Below are 21,847 nucleotides of genomic sequence, written 5' to 3'. Positions count from 1 at the left end.
ACAGTGTTTATTCTTATAATTCTCTGTTTTAACTTGATTCATGGAATGTATGCAGACCACAAGAGTGTGAACCATATTCTTTTATTCATTTTTATATACAAAGAAATACACAAAATACTTACAAACTGTTTCAAGACAACTTGAAGTCAAAGAGCACATGACTGAAACTGACAGAGGTAAAACGAGAGGAAAATGTGTACATCTGATTGCCAACACTATTTTTCACCTCATTCATTAAAGGGTTAGTTCACCCAAAACTGTTTTTTACAAACTTTATTTCTTCTGTGGAACATTTTTTTGTGGGTGAACTATCCATTTAAAACTCATTCCTCTTTAAAAGCCTCCACTTTTTTGACCCAGCATCAGGTGGCAGCTTTTTCTAGCTGTGACCTCTACAACAAGATGCTTTGAGCTACAAATACTCTTTAAAAATTCACGGCTGTAGTGACATCTACATGGTGAAAGTGAACTGTAGCAGACCAATGACTCTCTCAGTGGAGTCGCAATGCATTTCACATAATTCATCTAAGCTTTAACAATTTTGCACCAATAATGTATAAAAAATATACAGAATAGTCCAAAACAAAACAAAACAAAAACGTTTTGTATGTAAATTTGGTCAAAAAATCGTACTTTTTATATACCTGTAAGAAAATGACAGTAACATTTCCAGAACTTTTGGGAAATGTCAAAAAGCACAAGTTGAGAAACAGTTAGACTGTCCTCAAAGGCAGTGAATCTGTTCTCCTGTCAAAGTGCACATCTTACAACATCTAAATCAACTCAACACCACGGAGTTTGAAGGTCCGTTCATACAACTGACCATAACTATAACCAGTTACACCTTGCAGAATCTGCTAAATGTGAATTAATTTACCAAATTAAGAGGGATCCTTCAAATGCTATTTTATGTAGTACTGACCTGAATAAGATATTTCACATAAAATACCAAATAATTTGTGGGACCTAAAGGATTTTTCTGAAGAACAGTGGGCGGTTTAACTGTTCAGGACAAACAACTCATGAACAACTAACAATTATATACAGAATAGGCTAGTTTTTATAAATTTAACTATTATTTTCTCTTGTGGACTATATGTAAACATCTTTTATGCAAAATATCTTACTCAGGTCAGTACTAAACAAACAAAAACATGCATTTTGTATGCTCCCTCTTATTTTAGTAAAATAATTACCATTTTGTAAACATTTGACCTCAACTGTATATTAATATCCACACCAATAGGCAATAATGTTGAGGTGTTTTTTTGAAAGTGATTCCAATGTTTAAGCTGTGGTGTGAATTTCCTAATTCTCACAGAATTGATTACTAAAATGTTATAGCTGCCATTATAGTTATCGTCCTTGGTGTGAAGAGACCTCAACCCATTTAACAACATTTGAAATAGTTGTTTCACAAAATGGGTTTCTGCAGGTCGTTAGAACTGGAATTGAACAAGTGGCATCTCAAAGTCAAATCTAGAGTGGTCTAAAGCTACATACCCTTTATTCGCTGGCAAATCCCAGCTGTTAACAGATCTTTGCAGTAACCAAAATAGTTCAAATTTGTGATATCACAGTCTTTCAACGAAGCAGGTCTGCTTTACATTCATCATCTGTCAGACTTCCCGGCTAATTAGCATTTATTTATAGAAATAAATACAATTGGATAATTTAATGTGTACACAAAGGTTGTCATCAGAATCAGTGTCTTTAGTGTGTCATCTGCGTAAGTGAGGCACCCATTTCCTCCTCGATCTGTGAGGTTGCTTCTTGTTCTTCGATTATCATTTCTTGGTCATTGATTTGTGAAGTCATAATAGTCTCATCGTTCTCAACCTCCGGGTCTTTGCATGACTCGGATTCTCCCTCGGCCTCGCTCTTCTCCATGGCCGTGTCAGCTTGGGTGTGTTTCTCAGCAGTGGCGCCCTCTTCTGCCACCTCTAAAACACTGCAGAACTCCATTTCGTGGATCTCCACATCGAAGGGGGTTGTTGAGGGGACTGAAGGAGAGGGTTTACAGCCCACGCAAGCCTGAGAGACACATTGCATATAAATAAAACAATCACAACTGAATGCTCAGTGGTGTATTGTGGAAGTTATTATCTGAGAGATTTAAACTTACAGAAATGTTGATAGCACGAGGCAGGCGGCCAGTGCGGATCCAAGGGTGAACCTGACTCAGCTCTTTCTTCTGCTCCTCAGTGAAGCGAGGCTGCTGTTTCTGCATGGCTCTCAGAGCAGCACGGTCCTCTTTCAACACAGAATCTCTGTCTCTGTTACAAAACACATTTACTTGGTTAGTTAACTACCATAATTGCAACTTTCATCAGTCTTTTACAGTGGGTGTGTAGTGAGTTTATGGGGTGTTTATGGGATGTTAGCATGGGAATGCGTTTCTTTTTCTATGCATGTGATGTGCTACATTTGTGTCATAATGTGATGTATTAAAGGGATAGTGCACAAAAAATTTAAATCAGATGAAGTCATTATTTTCGTTATTGATGTCACATGGACTATTTTAACAATGTCCTTACTACTCTTCTAGACCTTAAACGTGGTAGTTTTTTTGCTGTCTATGCAGGGTCAAAAGCTCTTGGATTTCGTCAAAAATATCTTAATTTGTGTTCCGAAGATGAATCAAAGTCTTACGGGTTTGGAACGACATGAGGGTGAGTAATAAATGACAGAAAAATCCTTCAGGTACCACAAATTCTTTGGTTTTACAGCATTTGTGTGTATTTGAACCCCTTCCAATAATGACTATGATTTTGAGATTCATCTTTTCACACCGAGGACAACTAAGGGACTAATATGCAACAGAAGGAAACACGATGCATTGAGAGCTGAGGGTGAAAACTTTTGAACAGAATGAAGGTGTGTACATTTTCCTTACAACCTTTCATTTAGTACTGCCGTTCAGAAGATACTTACATGTTTTTCAGAAGACAGAATAAGTTAAATTTACCCTCATCTTTAAATTCTAAAAGTTTTCACCCCCATCTCTTAATGCATTATGGTTCTTTCTGAACCATCAGTGAGCGTTTGAACCTTCTGTAATAGTTGCATACGAGTCCCTCAGTTGTCCTCAGTTTAAAAAAATGGATCTGAAAATCAAACAATCATTGTTGGAAAGAGTTCAAACACACAAAAACCAAAGAAACTGTGGGACCTGAAGGATTTTTAGTAAAAATAACATTTTGCAGACTGCAAGGTGTATGCAAACTTTTGACTTCAACTGTAAATGTAACTGATTCATTTTAAATGTAACAGGCACTTGATTCCCAACCCTAGTGATGTAGTGAAAACTGCAGAGTGTTGACACTAACCGGGTGGGCAGCTGGTAGGTCATCATAGTCTTTTCATCTGTGTTGGCCATGAGGAGCCAGATGGGGTCTTGTAAGACACATTTGATGAACTGTGCCTCTCCATCACCCCCTGCCGTCTGTTTGCGCGAATGGCTGTTCTCTGATGAGTCTACACTGCCAAAGTACTTGCTTGTATTGCTGCTCTGACTGCTTCCTGTTAAAGTAAACAAAAATTAAGTAATTTAATTTAAGTAACACTTCTTAACAAGTAACAATTGCTGAATTAGTCCCATTATTAAGCACTTACTAGTTCCACTTCCGGAAGAGCTGCAACCATTGGACCCTGATCCAGAAGACCCTGAGCCTGACCCAGAAGAGCCTGTGCCTGATAATCCAGAGCCTGAGGCAGCCGAACCAGTGCCCGAGCGAGAGTCCTCCTGTAACAGCAGGTCTAGCAGATCACTGGAGGTGGACATGGCGTCTTGATTGGACTCATTTGTTTCACCCTGCAAAGGACATTACAACACAGACCGTTACTAAAGGACATGATTAAATTACATCAGAATCTTCACATCTGATTATTGAGAATGCTCTCTGATGGATGCTATGTGTTCTGAATAGGAATTCTTTTCATGAATGGTAAAACTACTCTTTTGTAGGATGAATCTCACAAAGGCTGTCAAAAACACATCTCATATTTCAATTCACAATTGAAAAAATTATACAGAGCACTAATTTCCTATTTTACCATATTATGCTAATTGTGCAAAATTTCACTGGTATTGATATCAAATACTGACATATAAAATCTTTTTAAATAATAAGCATGCAAATTAATCCAACAGTCCATTTTCTTACATTTTCATTCTCTTTTGAATCCACCGCTGAACCTCTCTGAATGGAGGAGGGTTGTCCTCCTGTGCCACCCCCTTGTCCCACCAAAGGAGATGTGGTCTGTTGCCCTGATGCAACCTCAAACCGATTGCTTGGTGACTCCTCGAGCTGCAGCAGGTTTAAGGGTGAGGAGCATCTGGACTGAAAGAGCGGAGACTCTGCTCCTTCTCTCTCTGCCCCTGCCTCTCTTTGGCTGTATGAATGAGGGGTGCTGGAGCGAGAGTGGGCGCGTGGTACTGGGGTCGGGACCTGACAGGGCGCAAGGGAGGCTGTGTTGGCAATGGGAAACGGAAAAGCTGAGTTTGGGCTGAAGAAGGGCTGAGGCATGCCCATGTTGGGCTGTGGGAACATGTAGTTGGGTAACACAAACGCCATCATCGGATGGACCATGGGAGGTGCCATCTGTGAGTTCTGAAGGGGGAAACGTAGCGCCGTTTGTATGCTGGGGTCTGAGATTTGATGGGAGAGAGGGGGATAGACAGGATATAAAGGAAGGACGCCGGGTGGGTACGGGACAGAGGGAATGCTAGTTTGTGACCCTGAGGTGGGCCAGGAGGAGGAACTGGGTGCAGGACCCATGGGTATGGAGCAGTTAGAGGGCCTGTCCAGAGAGGGAACCCCTCTTGGTGGGCCAACTGGGCTACAAGACCCTGTTTGCTCTGAAGATTCTTGGTGCTTCAGTCTTTTGCCTCCTCGACCACGTCTACGCCCGCTACTACCAGCTGCTGGGTAATCACGAGAGCAGCGCACACCTAAAATCAAGAAAGAGAGACACATAATCAGTCAAAAGTTAGGAATAAATAGAATCTTCTATGGTTTGAAAGAAGTCTCTGTTGCTCACCAAGGCTGCATTTATTTGATCACAAAACAGTAAAAACAGTAATGTTGTAAAATATCATTACGGTTATTAAATAATTGTTTAATTGGCTTCCGCCGCTAAATAAAAAAATAAAAAAAGGTAATTGTGACTTTTTATCGCAACACAATTCTAACTTTTTTCTCAGAATTGTGAGATATAAACTCAACTCAAAATTGGACTTTATAACCTGCAGTTGTTTTTATGTCACAATTCCGAGAAAAAGCCGTGATAAATTCAGAATTGTGTGGAAAAAAAGTCAGAATTGCAAGATTAACTAGCAATTACAAAAAAAAAAAAAGAGTCATAACTGTGAGATGGTTTTTATACGAACGCATTTTTTTCATCTCACAATTTTGACTTCATTTCTCACAAAAAGTCAGAATTGCAAGATAAAAACTGTTTTTATTCAAACGCATTTGCTTTTATCTTGCAATTGTGACTTAATTTCTCGCAAAAAAGTGAGGAAAATTTACAATTACGTGAAAAAAGTCCAAATTGCAAGATACAAACTGTTTTTATACAAACAAGTTATCTCACAATTCTGACTTCATGTCTGGCAAAAAAAGTCAGAATCGCAAAATAAACTCGCAATTTCAAGAAAAGTCAAAATTGCAAGATACAAACTGTTTTTATACAAACGCATTTGTTTTTCCTTGCAAAAAAAGTCAGAAAACTCGCAATTACGAGACAAAGGTCAAAATTAAAAGTTGCAAACTGTATACAAACGTATTTGTTTTTATTTCACAATTCTAATTTTATTTCTCATAAATGTGGGTTTATATCTCACAATTCTGACTTTATAACTCACAGTTGGTAGTTTATATATTGCAATTCTGAGAGGAAAAAAAAAAACAGAATTGTGAGATAAAAAGTTGCAATAACCTTTTTTGATCAAATAAATGCAGCTTTGGTGGGCATAAGAGACTTTTGACTGCTGGTATACATGAAGAATAATTTTGTGTAACACCGCATGTGCTGTGTCTGTTTTTTCTTTTCTGCACACACTCACCTCTTGCTAGAGGTCCAGTTGCTCGTCGGCGCACAGCTGAGTTTGAGTCAAACACCCTGAGTTTGCTCAAGTCTCTGAAGCGACACAGAAAGTTCTGCTCCTCTTGCTGTGTGTGAGCTGACAGGACCTCTTTTGTGAGACCCAACCTTTCGGCTCCTCCTGGACCTCCTCTTCTCCCTGCATCCCTATCAGGAGCAGGGCTAGGAGGCAGAAAGGGTAGGGCTGTGAGAGGAGCTTGTGGTTGAATGGCATGAGGAGCAGCAATCGGAGTTGCTTCCTCCATTACGATATCTGTGGGAGCGAGGTAAAACAAGAAGAGGGGATGAGATAAAGAAACCAGGATCTCAAAATTAGCCACAAAAAAAAAAAAGACAGTTGACTGCTGTGATTGCTTTGTTGTATTATGGGTCTTTGGTGTCCTCATGTTCCTCTGATATACACATACACTTGCCCACCTGACTCAGGAGGTTTCTTGTCCCCCACATGGACGATGGTGCTGCTGAAACTGCACTGAGAGGTGACCGAGGCTACACTTTCAGCTTTACTGTGCATGGCCAGTGGGGGTAACAACGCACTCTCCTCTACCAGAGACACAGATGGACCTGCAGGTAAAGTATCTGTTAATACTAGCGTAGTAGTCAAGACCACCTAAACCGAGACCAAGACCAGAGTGTAATGAGACCAAGACAAGACCATGACAAGATAAGACCGATTCAAGAACCAAACCATAACTTCTGAAATTCATCTGAAAGATCCACAATTACTGAACAGTCTTTTCAGGATTAACTTTCAACCCTGGGTAAAGTATAAGCGGTGTGAAACGTGGAGCAATATATCTCAAGATTTTATTTACCCAGGGTTAACTATTTCAAGTGTGAAAAAGCTCTTACAGAGCTCTTACTAACAACAGAATTCATCTTTGCACTGCAGAGGAGACTGGTACAATCACAACTGCATGAATGTTGTTGAGATTAATCTTTTAAAAATAACATTTTGAATATAGAATTATGATGTCAAAATTAAATGAATATGAATATCAAACTAAAACCGCCAGCAAGTTAGGTGGCAGCAAATCACATGAGTGTATCAGAATCATTTATTCAGCTGATTCATTCAAAACAACTGATTCATTCAGTAACAAATCACCACTGTGTGTTGCTCAGAAACACAACAGTTCTGCCATTTTTCATTTTTTGGCTATTTGTATTAATTCTGGTGGAATTTTACTGGGCTGGGCACAGCAGTATCAAAAGAATTTAAATTAGAAACAAGTTATGGATTGCATTTGAAGCAAGACGTTTGCATCATCATATTATGGATCTTAACAAATAAATCAGACAATTCACCAGCAATGCAGTAATATCTCTGCAGTTGTGGTCTTGTCCGGTCTTCAAACAAAATCCAGAAAGTTCTTTTTTGTCTGAGACCAAGACAAGACCGAGCACAAATGCAATCGAGACCGTGACAAGACCAAGACCTTCAAAAAATGGTCTTAAGACCAGTTTTGACTACCACAACACAAGTTAATACACAGCATATTTTCAGTAGTGTTGTCTATATACACTACTGCTCAAAGGTTTAGGGTCGAGTACGGTTTTTTTTCTCTCTTTTTTATATTTCTGAAAGGAATTTTTGTGAATACCGTGGAATATTATTACAATTTAAAATAAATGTTTGCTATTTTAATATTTTTGAAAAAGTCATCAGGTGATGTCAAAGCTACATTTTCAGTTGTAAAGTAAACTTTTCTTATTACTACCAATGTTGAAAACATAATTCTTTTGTGGAAACTGACTTTGATCCTTGTTTAACAGAAGTATTCATTTAAAAAATAATAATGATGTTTACTGTCCCATTTGATTTATGGTGAATGAAAGTATTCATTCCTTTTTTCTTTCTTTAAAAAAAAAAAAATCTATTATTACTGACCCCAAACGTTTGAACGGTACTGTATATTTCAAAATGCCAGCAGCCAAATTTAGTGGTAAACACTACCATTTGCATAATCACTGTTGGTGTACAATGCATTAACTGTATTTATTTTGAATTCAATCAGTATTAGCAAATTAGCAATTGTTTGGCTTAGAATTATGAATCGTGTCAATATTCATATAAATCTTTTATGTTAATAGTGTGTGCTCAAAACTGGCACAGTTTTGTTGTTGTATCAAAACTGGTATCAATAAGTAAAATTGCAATGGTAGTTGTATTGTAATAGACTGTTGACATTTAACTGCATTGAATTAGTACAGTGTTGCATTAGTTTATCATTGCAGTGTCCACCTTTATTGCCAGGAGCGTCCTGCTGTTTGTCATCATCAGAGGTGGAGGAGGCAGTGCAGGAGGAAGAGCCACACTTCCTCTTCACCGTACTTGGGATGTTACAGCTTTCCAGATACCTGATGAACCAAATAAAGCCATGAGTCCACTGTGTGCCATTTGGATTAGAGATGCTCACTATACAATAAAAATCGTTATTATCAGTGACAGACTTCATTGTATCTTCAGTGAATTAATCTGAAACACAAACCTCACGATGCTATCCAAGGAGTTGATTTGCTGATACGAGTAGGTGGTGGGCGGCTCTTTCCGCACGATCATGGAGGGTGCGGAGCTCTTTGAGGGTGCAGCAATACTAGGACAGAGACTGCTGCCTGGTTGTACTGCTTGCAAAGCACCTGTTTATCAGACAGAGAACATCTTGAGACTAACAAACTTGAAAAAAAAAAATGTAACAGCAACTGAAGGCTGTGTCCTTAAAATAACTATTAATATACTTGAGTGCTTGTGTACCTGCAATGGAATGCTTTTTAGGAGGAGGTCGGTTGCGGGATTCAATGAAAACCTGCTGTCCGCTGGTCTTTACCATGTGAACATCTTTGCAGATTTGCTGGAAGGTCATCTGTTTGAAAAAAGTTAATTTAAGTGTTTACTAGCCATTCTTGGCATGCCTTTTGTTTACATTAATAGTCCTAACAAGCCCATCAATACTTTATACTGTTTAAGTTCAAGAGAAAATTTCTCAAGAGTGATCTCTGCTGAAATGAGGGGCTTTAAAACTGTTTCATGTGCAATATACTGGGGTTTAAGGACTGCGTCTTTAAACACTCACAGGTTTGTGAAGCTGTGAGGGGTGCTCCGGACCCGGTCCACTGCTGTCTGATGAGGAGGCAGCACTGGGCCGGTGCTCGTGGGATCCATTGCTGGCAAGGCTGCCATAGCCCTGAGAGCTGCCGCTGTGGACGGGCTGCACCAGAAGCCTGTGAATCTGCTCACTGAGCTGAACGATATCTGGGGACAGTGTCCGCTCCTCCAGACCCCTAGGCAGGGTAAAGACGTCTTCATTTAGTGGAGACCTGGAAGGAAAGAATCAAGAGATAAAGTGAACTACAGTTGAGGACAAAAGTTTACACACACCTTGCAAAATGTTAATTATTTTAGCAAAATAGGAGGAATCATACAAAATGCATGTCATATCTTATTGAGGTCAGTACTAAATAAAACATTTCACATAAAAGACATTCACATATAGTCCTCAAGAGAAAATAATAGTTGAATTTATAAACTCACAATTACTGTCATTTAATTGTACATGGTCATTAGCCTCTGCTTCACCTTTTCATAAACTAAATAACTGTATGAAGCATACAGTATGTGTGTGCAGAAGCACTGAGTCATTGCATGTTGGGAGAAAAAAAAATGGTCCTTGAAAAAAACTGATGAACTGATGAAAAATCTGTCTGTGTCCACATGACAGAGCATGTGCTTGTGAGTGTGGACACATTACATACTGGTGTGTGGGTGGTATGTGATTGAAGAATTACGTGTGTATGCCTGTGTGTTTGTGCTGTGCACATGTCTAGAAGTGTGAAAGAGTAGAAAATCGAGGTGAACGCTTAAGATGGAGCTAGTTGTGTATATTTATAGTATAAATATAACTTTTTGCCACACCTGTCAAAGATCATTGAACTAACTGAAGATATTTTTTAAATATATTAAAATAGAAAACAGTTATTTAAAATTTGCGTAAAATAATGCGTAAAACTCTGGTTCTTACGTTCTGACTTTGTGGCGGCCAACAATGAAGGCCACTTTCCTGCTCCAGGGGTTAATGAAGGAGGACCACGAGGTGTCTATAGTCACATACTCTCCATTATGTGTGCACATCCGCAAGGGCGAGTGATCAAACGGCTGCCCTGCAAACTGGAGAACTGCAAGAGAAAAAAAAAAGTAAAATTAAATTTTTGTTTCATACTGCTTTCATCAAAGAAAGAAAACAGACTCTAAGAAAGTTAGAGAGAGGATGGGAGAATGACTCACTCTTCTTATGGATAGCCACCATGATGGGCCTGTCGTCTGGGTGGATGTATAGCATGACTGGGGTTCCCACCAGGTCCTGAGGCAGGTACCCTAACAGAGGAACCGCCCGCTCATCCACCTCCTGAAAGAGACAGCTGGGGGTGTGACTGGTGGTGAATACCCTCTTATCCGCAGGAATGCGAGGGGCTGAATGAGAGATGGAGAGAAAGACCAAAACATTTCATTTTTTCATTCTGTTCAAATCATTCTGAAAAAACGACATACTTTTAAACAAGAAATGTACCTTCATAACCCGCGTGCACTCTCTCTGCGATGAGGAGACAGCAGGGTTGAGGATAAGCTGCGTCAGAGTCTCGGAGCGTGAGCAGGTAGGGGGTTAGTCTGAATGGGTAGTACTTCACATCACCACTGGTTGAGATGTCGCCACTAATGCGACAAAACATGGACTTCTCTTGGGTGCAGTCCGCGGGTGGAGAGACTAGTGAAAAGAGAGAGATTCAAGTTGTTAAAGACTTTAATTGTATTGCATGGCCATAACTGGTCTTGGTTCTGGTCAACAGATTACTTATGATGGTAGCAAAATGTAGGGTGAATCCAGGTAAACTGGATCACTTTTTGCCACTGAGATAAATGAGAAAAAAAATGCACCAATTAACCTGAATTCACCTGAAGTCGTTCTGAACCTATGATACTTCTTGTTCATCAAGAGATTTTCAAATAAAACCTGTATTCTTGGATTAAACCGTTCATGGTTTGGGTTTGGAATGCCAAAAGGGTGAGTAAATGATCAGAGAATTTTAATTTTTTGGTGTACTATTGCTTTCAGATCATAAGTATTTTTGACCTTTCTGGTTGTCATTAGTGTATATGCCATAACACAACCAAAATACACCAAGTACAAACATACCGGAGCCGATGCAAGAAGCCCAAGAAGGTAGTCTGCATGGCGCTGTGCTGCTGTAGAAGGTGCTCACATCCTGGGGCGCCAAAAGCTCAGAAAACAAAACTCCATGGAGCTTCTCTGGCTTACTGCGCAGAAGCGATGAACCTTGTGGGGAGATGTACACAACCTTCCCCGTCAGGAACGAAACCGCCATGGAGAATGTGTCCTGCGTAAGAGAAAGAGAGACTTTTGTAACTTCTAACAAATACTGTACTCAGTAAAATGCCATTAGGGATAGTGTCATTTAAGAAAAGTCACTAAGTAGTATTGTTTATTTAAGAAGTATTTTGGTTAATAAAAGTACAGATTCATTGACTGACTCCTGTCAGTTTCATCATCTCCTCACACCAGTGTCCTTTTCCTATATTTGAAATGTTAGGACAATTTTTGCCATGTCTGAACAGGTACAAGGTAAGAACCAATGGGAGCATAACAAGGAGAAAAGTGTTCAGAAAAATGAAAGCCATAGAAACAGGGCGAGATCATCTGACTGAATTTGGGTCAACATGATTTTGTCATCTAGACTATTATGACATATCTGTAACTCATGTCTCATCTTTGTTGCTGACAGAATTAGGAAGCCAGAAACTGGTTTGATGTGAACTAGTTTTCATGCCATAATATAAAATATTGCATTACTAAATGAGAGAAATTAGTTTGTGTGTGAGTCAACGTACTGTATTTTTGAGCGTGTATTCAGAGGTGATATTGTCCAGCTCTTCAACAGTGAAGGTGGAGAGATCCAGACTACAGCCATGACACTCCTCAACATTCCACTGGTGATAATACTCCTGATTGGCTGCAGGATTCAAAGTGAAAACATTAACATCATTGGACCCAAAAACTAGTGATTTTTTTTTTTTTAATTCTTTAACCAATATACACTGAAACTTACCTCTGACTTGTCTAACACAGCTAAGGGCGTATTTAAGGGCATTAAGAGTGCTGGAGCGCCCCTTCATCTTTCTCTCTGGTGGCAGACGGATCTTCAGCTCATTCAGGGCTCTCATCAGCTCTTTCTGGGTCTGGAGGCGAGCAGACTGATCGCTGCAGCCGCTGGTGGATGGCGGGTCTTGTTCAGAGCTGGCGCTCAACAGGCTATAAGCCAGAGAGCTGCTGGGTGGAGAGAGGCTGTGAGAGTTTGAGCTGAGAGAAAAAGGGATCAAAAACAAGAGTTGGAATTTAGACATTCAATCATGAATTACTGAACAGTAATGAACAAATCATTTTTGCAAACATCTGCTCTGAGACCATTTTCTCTCCCACCTCTTGTTGCTCTCCGTAGTCTCCAGACACATGCCTGAGTCTTTTCCATTCTGACTGGAGGAACTCTGATAACTTCTGTTGGACTGTCTGCCTCTGGATCCATTCCCTCTCTCCATCCCTCCTTCGCTTTCTCTCTCCCCAGAGTCATTTCCACTTGATAGTCCATCCGTATCATCGGAATTTGTTCCTCGGTTGTTACCTGTGGATCTTTTGGGATCAGATACCCCTCCTGGAGATGATCCTGACCCGCTATTTTCCTCATTTGATGGGGGAGAACTCTCACTCATGCCACGGGATCTGTTTACAAGCCCTGTCTTTTTCTCAACCCCTCCTGCTCCTCCATCTGTATCATTGCTGGGGGCAGAGTCTGAGTTGTCATCACTCATAATAATACTGTAAAAATAAGCGGTTGTCAAGGTGATAAGATTCACCTGACAATTGCAAAGAGTTGAAAAAGTTCTCTATGTTGGACTGCTTGAACTACAGTGGGAAATCATTTTGCTGCAAATATTCTTCATAGATTCGTTCCGTTAGCAAAAATTATAGTATATCTGGTGTTTTACCACCCTGTTCTTTGTCTCAGCTCCTCTGGAGCCTCAACTCAAGAAGTGCTAGTGTAAAATATTTTTCTGTCCACAGAAGCTTGTTGTTCAGCTCCAAAAAAACAGACACGACTGGCTGTTACGAAACAGACTTGGCTGCTGCCAGGGAGGCAGATGGAGTGTGACAGTGTGAAAAAGAAAAGTGTAAAAAACAGCCGCTGGGAAATTAGGCTTCTTGTTGGGGTCTGGCTATTGTGTATCCTTGTCGTTGCCCTCTGTGACACTCAAATTCTTCTTGAAGGACAGCTGCCAGGAAAAACAAACAAACAAAAGAATAGGTGAGCTTCACTCTGAAACATACGCATGTACAACAAGACATACTGAGCTGGTTATCTTGCATTAGGCAGCCCCATAAAAGCTAATGGATAAAATTATTGAAGAACAGCCTGTTGTTTAACAGGAAGTGCTGCTCAAACATGTTCTTGTTTTTCAGCAAGGTAAACTGTAAGTTATCAGCAATTTTGCACAGACTCAAAGGGATGCTGGATGTGAGAGCTCAGATTTTTCACACTCCCAGTTGGCCACTACAGAGGCTTTTTCCAGTCTCCTTGGTAACCATGTAAAACCACACATCCACTCTCTACTTTCTCCACTTTTAACCATGCAAGCTTGTTTTTGTAGTTGCATTTGCCAACTACAGGGCTTCTGACCTCAAGCTCACACTGACAGTGATTAGGGTCACCAAGCTGGTTTCTAATAGGTGTTCCAATGTGCGTATTTAATGGGATCCTAGAGCAGACTGTTGTCTGCAATCTCATTGGTACATGACGCATTGTGTTGCTGTTCATTTGCATAAAGCTCTGGGTCTCTAGTCACCAGAAATTAGCAACTTTCATAGAAAAAAGGCTGAACCTCTTAAACTACAGTACCTTTCAAAGTCAGATTCTTTAATAAATGCATTCATCAAAGAATGCTCAAAAAACATTTTAGTCAGCAAAGATCAAACGTGACAGCAAACACATATTATGTTTTTTCTTGAGCACCAAATCTGCATATTTGAATGATTTCTGAAGGACCATGTGACACTGAAGACTAGAGTCATGGTGCTGAAAAATCATTTTTAAAAACATTTTACAATATTTTGATCAAATAAATGCAGCCTTAAATCTTAAAAAAATAAAAGTTCCTAAGTGCATTTCTGCACTTTTCCCCAAAGAACCTTTCAGTAAACAGTTCTTAAAAGAACCATTTTGAAAAACAAAAAAACCCTTTTCGACTATGAAGAACCTTTCCTACATTTGAAAAGTTCTTCATGGAACCATTGATGGCAACAAAGATCCTTTATTCAAGAGTGCTGTATTGGGCTATATTTATACCTGATACTAAGTGTTTAAATTTTTTTTTATTTTCTGGGGTATTCAAAGTGAGAAAAAAAAAAGAGGAAAACACTGCAACGCATGTACCTTAAGGTTATTTCCGAGTGAACACTTAATCCCAGAAGACAAATAAGCATTGAAGTGAGTTTATATTTATATTCAGTGTCACCTGTGTTTTGTCAGACTTTTTTGTACTTCCTCTCTGGGATTGTTAATGTTATCCCAGTGATCTGATGCCATTTGTGGAGCTACTGAGTTTAGACCTACACATTTAGCAATGCAACTGTGAATGAGCATTTACTGCAAATAGCTCCTCTACGCAAGCAAAATTGAACACGTAGGAAGAAACCAATTGTAAGCCAATCAGTTATTCTAAGGCATATTAACTGTGTTACAAATTATAAATACACAAGAGTGATAGTCGCTGCAGGTACTAAAAGTGATAATGCATGTAGAGTAAATGTGGTACTTGGTACTGGATTGAAACCTAAATATCCCACTTATAGTTAAAGATACCAAAACCCAGTAAACTGCATTGACCCATTTTAACTTGGCACATGTCAAATAAACCAAAGCCATGTTTATTAATACTTTTCATATTTGTAGTGAACATTTCAGTTGCTTCCAGAGGGAAATCATAAATCATAACACTTTGTTAGACTTTATAGACACTGTTTGTTAAAGACTTCTTTGATGCAAGAAACTGTTACTGAACTATTTATAACTGACTTAAATGGATGGTTTGCCAGATAGATTAAGAGTATTCTAAGTCTATAAAGCTTTGATCAGCATGAACCTTTTAGCTTGAATGTTCAACAAGCCAATCCAACTGCACTACATGAGTAAAGGTGTTTAAAGGCATTTGTCTTGCAATTAACAATCCAAGTCATTACCAATTGTTAATTGCCAAAAGTTCAAATTATCAGGTTTCAAGTGAAACATCTGTTTCTGTAATAACTGCACAATTTGCGTTTGAAACTGATCTACACTTTCTATTAATGGGGCAATTAAATAAATAACTATAATAAGGTAAGAGGATCTGTTCATCACACACAATGAACAATGAACAAAATACTAACAAAAACATGTAAAATGCTCAGAACCGATGCTGCTTTTATTACGACATGTTGTTTTGCTCTTGTGGGCCAGATCGGGGTTGTTTATTTGAAATGATTTTGTGTGTGGGCGTTCTCCAGCATGCACATTTGCACTTATGACACCTGTTCTGCATCCATTTATACTTGTCCATGTTCTGAGCTGCATCACACATATATACCATAAAATTAACCACCAAATAATTGTAAGATTTGATTTTAGACCTAGAAAATTCACTCTTCTGGATCTTTTGTGTAGTGGAGGTTGAAGACATTAGAAAATATATAAGGAGCAGTAAGAAAATACACAATTAAGAATGCAACTGAATGAAAATCAGTGGATAATGGTATTTTTTTTTTTTTAATTATGTCCTTTCCTCCCTCACTGGCGTTTTCTAATAAATACCAAAAAGCTCTAAAAAACCCAAAACATGATGATAATAATATTTTTTTAAACTATTTATCTTCCCATTATCTATTAGTGTGAAATAATTGCGATGTTAATATTACAAACTCACCATTGTCGCGAGGTTTATTTTATATCGTTACCGTGGCATAATTCACCTCTTTATTAAAAAGCTGTCTATTATAGAACAATAACTTGATTAAAACATCCAAAAAAGAAGGAAAAGGAGGAAAACGCACAGAAATGTTAAAAAAGTAACATCCCCAATGCAATCTCCAAACGAGATGCGTCACAAGTTCCATTTCCCACATGAGCAAACTTTCCCGCTGGGTTCGAGTGACGCAAATGCGGACGTGCGCGGATTAAAGTTTGAAGAGAAGACTGACAGACTGGTTCCATTTTAACAAGACGCTCTCAGTCCACATGATATACAAACAGTTCACCATCTATTCCTTCAATATTTTCTACTGAGCGACACTGCTGATGTCTCCAAAGCATCTCGCCTCCTAGTCTTGATCCGCTGCCCGTCAGACTCGCCTCCGCCTCGTGCGGGGTAAATACAAAGCACACGTGTCTGCCCATTCCTTCAAGCTGAGCGCTTCACTCATTGGACACCGCTGATGGGAACAACTTCCTCACAGCTTTTATTGGTATGTTATCTGCAAGTTCTTTGTAATCATTCTAATCAAGTTGAAATCTAGAACAACAGCACGACTACGTGCAAGGAGTCAATAAGACATAATTTAATATTACGCATTTTATATAATTAATATCATTTTAGTTTTAATCCGTTGTTGACCAGCTAAAACGGGATTTTTTTGAAGGAATCGGTGATTTTGAACGAATGGATGAGTAAAAGATTGATTGACTTACTCATATGGCATATATAGTAGCCTATAGTCTTATAATAGACTTTTAATATCTCTTCCGCTCACCAAGCCTGCATTTATTTGATCCAAAGTACAGCAAAAACAGTAAAATTCTGAAATATTTTTACTATTTAAAATAACTTTTCTATTCGAATATATTTTAAGACGTAATTTATGTGATTTCGAAGTTGAATTTTTAAAATCATTACTTCAGTCACATGATCCCCCAAAAATCATTCCCATATTCTGATGCGCAGCTCAAAATTATTATTATGTTAAAAACAACTTTCTTTGATGAAAAAAAGACTATGTATAAATATATAAACTACAAAAAGTCTTGAACAGTGAATCAGCATATTAGAATGATTTCTAAAGAATCATGTGACACTGAAGACTGTAGAATAGTGATGCTGAAAATGTACCTTCGATCACAGAAATACATTTTATTTCAAAATATATTCAAATAGAAAATAGCTATTTTATATAGTAAAAATATTTTACAATTTTACAGTTTTTGCTGTATTTTTGTACTAAAAATAAATAGTAAGCAGGTTCCTTTTAGTTTAATTAAGCATTAAATAAGTTATTTGTTTCAATTCTGAAAGAATCTGTCTTTAAAGAATCAGTTGAATGAATGTTTTAATGATTTTCAGACAGTCACTTATCTCCACCTACTGGCGTAACGATGTAACCTACATAAACGCCAACAAAATCCCAACCATAATAAAATAAACAGCCTTTATAATAAAAATTAAGTAAAGCAGAAAACACTGCCAGAGTATTAAGCCAGGACTGTAACCACCATGTATAGACATTGACCCAATAATGGCCATTTTCAGCATAAAGCATACCATTCTTTTATTATTGTTCGAAAGTTGTTATTGTAATTCTCAATGTCCTTTAAATAAAAAGATAACAAATTCAGGTACAATAGTTATCCATTAATTTTTATGGGGAAGATAAAGAGAGAAAAAAAAAACAACAACGACGACTGTGAATTCAACATCTGAACATGTATGCGTTAAAAAAAATCCCCTTAAATCCAACATATTCATCAACTATACATTAAAATAATATGGATGGACACATTAGTTTGCAATATCAATCAGCAAAACAAGCTGTTTTGTACAGCTAAAAATAGCTGAACACGGATGAGAAGGAAGCCAGACCCATAAAACATAGAAATGGCCGCACCCACTCTTAAAAATAAGGTGGATAAGAAAAGTTTCTTTTCAAACCCTGGTCTAAGAGAGCCACCATGCTACAGATTTCAGCTCCAACCCTAACCAAACACACCTTAACAAGCTAATCAGGTGATCAGGGCTACTTGATCATTATAGACAGGAGTGTTAATACAGGGTTGCTGGAAGGTAGCTCTTCAGGAGCAGGGTTGGAGACCCTTGTTTTACAGTAATGCATGTTTGAAAAATGGCAGAGTTCACACAGCAAGCAGTCCTGTAAAAGTGCACAACCCAAGTTATCCAAAGCCAGGGACTTACTTATTTAAAAACAAGGTCATAAGCATAGGGTTTCATATGGTGCTTTGACAGAGTGCTTGTGCGGAGTAATGTGGAGGTGGATTTTCCCACTGCGTTTTACTGATAGACTCAATCAACAGTCAGTTTGCAGACTGAAAATTAAACTACAAACAACATAGTTGTCACTACCCATTAAACTGGAATGGGGAAACTAATTATGCATCACTTTTAATTTCTAAAGAATCAGAAGGAAAAGAACTATCATGTAATTAGGCCTAAGTTACTCCAATGTGAACCGAAACTAACCTTATCCAACACTTTATTAGTATTATATTACTTAACTAAGATGCATCACACATTTTTTTCACCAAACTATCAACTAGTCTCACATGACTAACAGACTTTCAACTAACAACATGAAGCCTGGTCACATTGCAGCATATTTTGGCCAAGGGCTACACACTTAGACAGGAATAGACCGCCTGGTAAACATTTACAACATGAACTGTCTGTTTCGTTTTTTACATGTCATTTAAAGACAGGTTTATCTAGAATTGTTCTAGTTGACTAGAATAAAAAACTCATTAGTCTTGGTCCATTAACACCTGCACTGAAAACACTGAAATAAACAGGTTTTCATATGCCACCGTTCAAAACTTGGTGAACTCTGCTTTGCAAATAGAGCAAAAGGACATTTGACCAATACAGGGACCAAACATCACAGATTGACCTCCTGGTCCAATACAAAGAATACAAACTGGGGAAGTGGAGTACAGTATTATTTATTCCAAACAGAATCCCTGGAGGATGACATCATCCTTTATCATATCCAAACTCTTATTGTAATTCTGCATGTTTAATTTAGTGTGACGGTGATGCCAGCTTGAAGCTTAGATTGCCACTAGATCAGTTTTTTTTTTCTTTTCAAAACTGAAAGGCGTGCACACTCACATGCACACTTAATCTATTTTGGCACTAACATTCCTATCACAATTTTACAGGGCCTGCAGTTCCTTCATGAACCCCTAGGAGTCTGCAAAATACAACAACAATGACAAGGCACTAAGTCTTTTTTAAAATGTCTTCTAAATTGAATCATTTTCTGTCTGAAGATTGTGAATATTAGTCGACCCCTTAACATTAAAAATTCCATCTGGAGTACAGAATGTCAAATTAGTTTTACTCCAAAGCACATATCATACAACTGAAAAGTATATTACAGTATAAGACAAGTAAAAACCAGAAGGATGGCTATCAATAGCCTGTGAAATGACAATCTAATTTGGCACAAAGCGATTTGCAAAATTAGAGCACTCAAAGGAGTATTTATTTGGCTGAACAGACTGAACCCCCAGACCACTTATAGTAATAAAGTGAAGTTATCATTAGATAGTACTCTGCAGCTGATTATTCACATTTAGAAAATATTATAAAGCCTCCCTGCTTGGTTAGTTTCAGGCGGTTAATTGTGAAAGCTTAACCACTTAACCATCTTATCCATAACAATATTCTTTAAATATGACCCTGGACCAAAAATCCAGTCTTAAGTAGCACAGATATATTTATAGCAATAGCCAAAAATACATTGTATGGGTCAAATTATTGATTTTTATGCCAAAAATGATTAGGATATTAAGTAGATCATCTTCCATGACGATATTTCCTACCATAAATAACAAAACTTAATTTTTTATTAGTAATATGCATAGCTAAGAACTTTTCACAACTTTAAAGGTGATTTTCTTAATATTTAGATTTTTTTTGCACCCTCAGATTTGAGATTTTTTATTGACTGGTTTTGTGGTTCAGGATCACATATATGATGATATATAGGAGAGTGGGGCAAGTTGTCACACATTTAACTCCAGTATTTCTCTAGGTTAATTTTTAGAAGTCAGTGTCTGTATATCAACCAACATCAACATTACACAGCCTATTACTTTTCAACAAAATTTAAACAGTAAACAAATTCTGAAACATAGAACTATACATTAAACAGCATTATCAAAATATTTAACTGGTTTATCCAATAAATGTATGCCATGACCTGTGATTTATTTAAAAAGATACATTGTCCTACATTTTAACTTACACATCAATGACGCTGTGATGTTTTAGCTGAAGTGGCATAATGAACTTATAACATAAAACAGTGCCAGAGATGACAGATCACGATACTTCAAACACTCTTATGTAAAGATTACATGATTACAGGAAGTTTGCCTCCCTTTTCACACTATTTCCTTTCCATTTCTCATAAAAATACCAATAGACTATCAACTTCCATCTTTCATTTAACATGGATTTAGGGGAGTCTAACGCAGTTCTCGCAAGCCAAAGCCCACGTATTTGGTGCATGCATCACAGTTTCATGCACAAACTGCGTCATCGAGAATGCGTACTAACTTAAAGCAAAAAATGGAAATTAAATAAGATAAATTACCATTTTACATAAAAAATACGAACATAAGGTATGATGGATGTTTGCATAGACACCAGCTTAATCATGTGGCTTATTGTGCAACGTTCAATGGCTATTCGATTAGCGCTTATAAACCAGCTTTTGTTTAAATGAGCAACTTCTGTTGGACAAATCTACTGTTGTAAACATGTAAATAGAAATTAAACTTAACGGACCGTCGGTAAAACAAAAGGTTCAGTTAAGACAGAAGAAACATGCTACGTATAACCTCATTGCTGGCCTTACCTTGTAGATCTCACTGTTCCGTGTTCTCCTTAACGAAAGGATAAATTCCTCTATTTTCATATAATGGAAGAGATTACAATGTATTCCTGAAGTTATGATCTCGGTGGAATATAAAAACGACGTTGATGCGTATTCGGTCCACTAACATTGGGTTGCTGCTATTGTGTGATAGAGATTTGTTTCCCCATGACTCTAGACACACACGAATACACGTGCTTTGCAATCTGTGTACAAACCTAATGCGTCGAGGAATTCCATTGGCTGTGCTCGCAACAAACCACGAATTCTATTGGATAACCCCGCCCATCCACATCCAAGTGTTCGTTGATTGGCTAATGCCAAGGGCGCTCGACACACGTTCATCTGCTGTCACGTTGCAGCGCGCCTGTTGTTGTAATACATAAGAGGGCGGGCGTGTTGTGGATAGTACATCGTATTCTTTTTTGGATTGATGTAGATTCATATAAAAAACAAACCACATATTAAGGACTGGGTGAATCAGATGTGATATGGCCCTCTTAATTCTTTCCTGTAGGATTTCTTCCCCCTTTGTTGTATTTTTGATGGCGTTGCAATGTTTTCTTGAGTATTTTAATTCTAGGTAATTCTTCTTTATAAGGAGTTCTCACGTTATTAATCAACATTTTATTAAATGTAAAAAAAAAATAGTTTAGTATTGTTCTGTGTAACTGCAAATGAATCATGGATGCAGCAGAAGGAACTAGATCACATGCAGTTAAAACAGCACTATGTGACTGCCTAGTTTCACTGAATCG

General features: G+C 38.0%; 1 protein-coding gene across 1 annotated transcript; it reads right to left on the bottom strand.

The window, feature by feature from the left end:
• Positions 1-67: 67 nt before the first annotated feature.
• On the bottom strand, positions 68-21,258 carry per1b (period circadian clock 1b). Its single transcript, XM_073828773.1, has 19 exons — positions 21,072-21,258; positions 12,600-13,447; positions 12,229-12,479; positions 12,011-12,132; positions 11,298-11,499; positions 10,674-10,868; positions 10,391-10,576; positions 10,128-10,281; positions 9,183-9,426; positions 8,864-8,972; positions 8,601-8,748; positions 8,354-8,469; positions 6,526-6,672; positions 6,071-6,361; positions 4,167-4,954; positions 3,616-3,814; positions 3,330-3,522; positions 2,126-2,276; positions 68-2,034 (listed from the first exon to the last, which is right to left on the bottom strand). Exons 2-19 carry the CDS (start codon positions 12,983-12,985, stop codon positions 1,714-1,716), a joined length of 4,203 nt encoding a protein of 1,400 aa, XP_073684874.1. The 5' UTR covers positions 12,986-13,447; positions 21,072-21,258; the 3' UTR covers positions 68-1,713.
• Between the last annotated feature and the right edge of the window lie 589 nt (positions 21,259-21,847).

This window comes from Garra rufa, chromosome 22 (assembly GCF_049309525.1).
Source record: "Garra rufa chromosome 22, GarRuf1.0, whole genome shotgun sequence".
NCBI classification, from domain to species: domain Eukaryota; kingdom Metazoa; phylum Chordata; class Actinopteri; order Cypriniformes; family Cyprinidae; genus Garra; species Garra rufa.
Note: the sequence above shows the minus strand (reverse complement) of the source record. Positions and strands in the feature narration are given on the sequence as shown.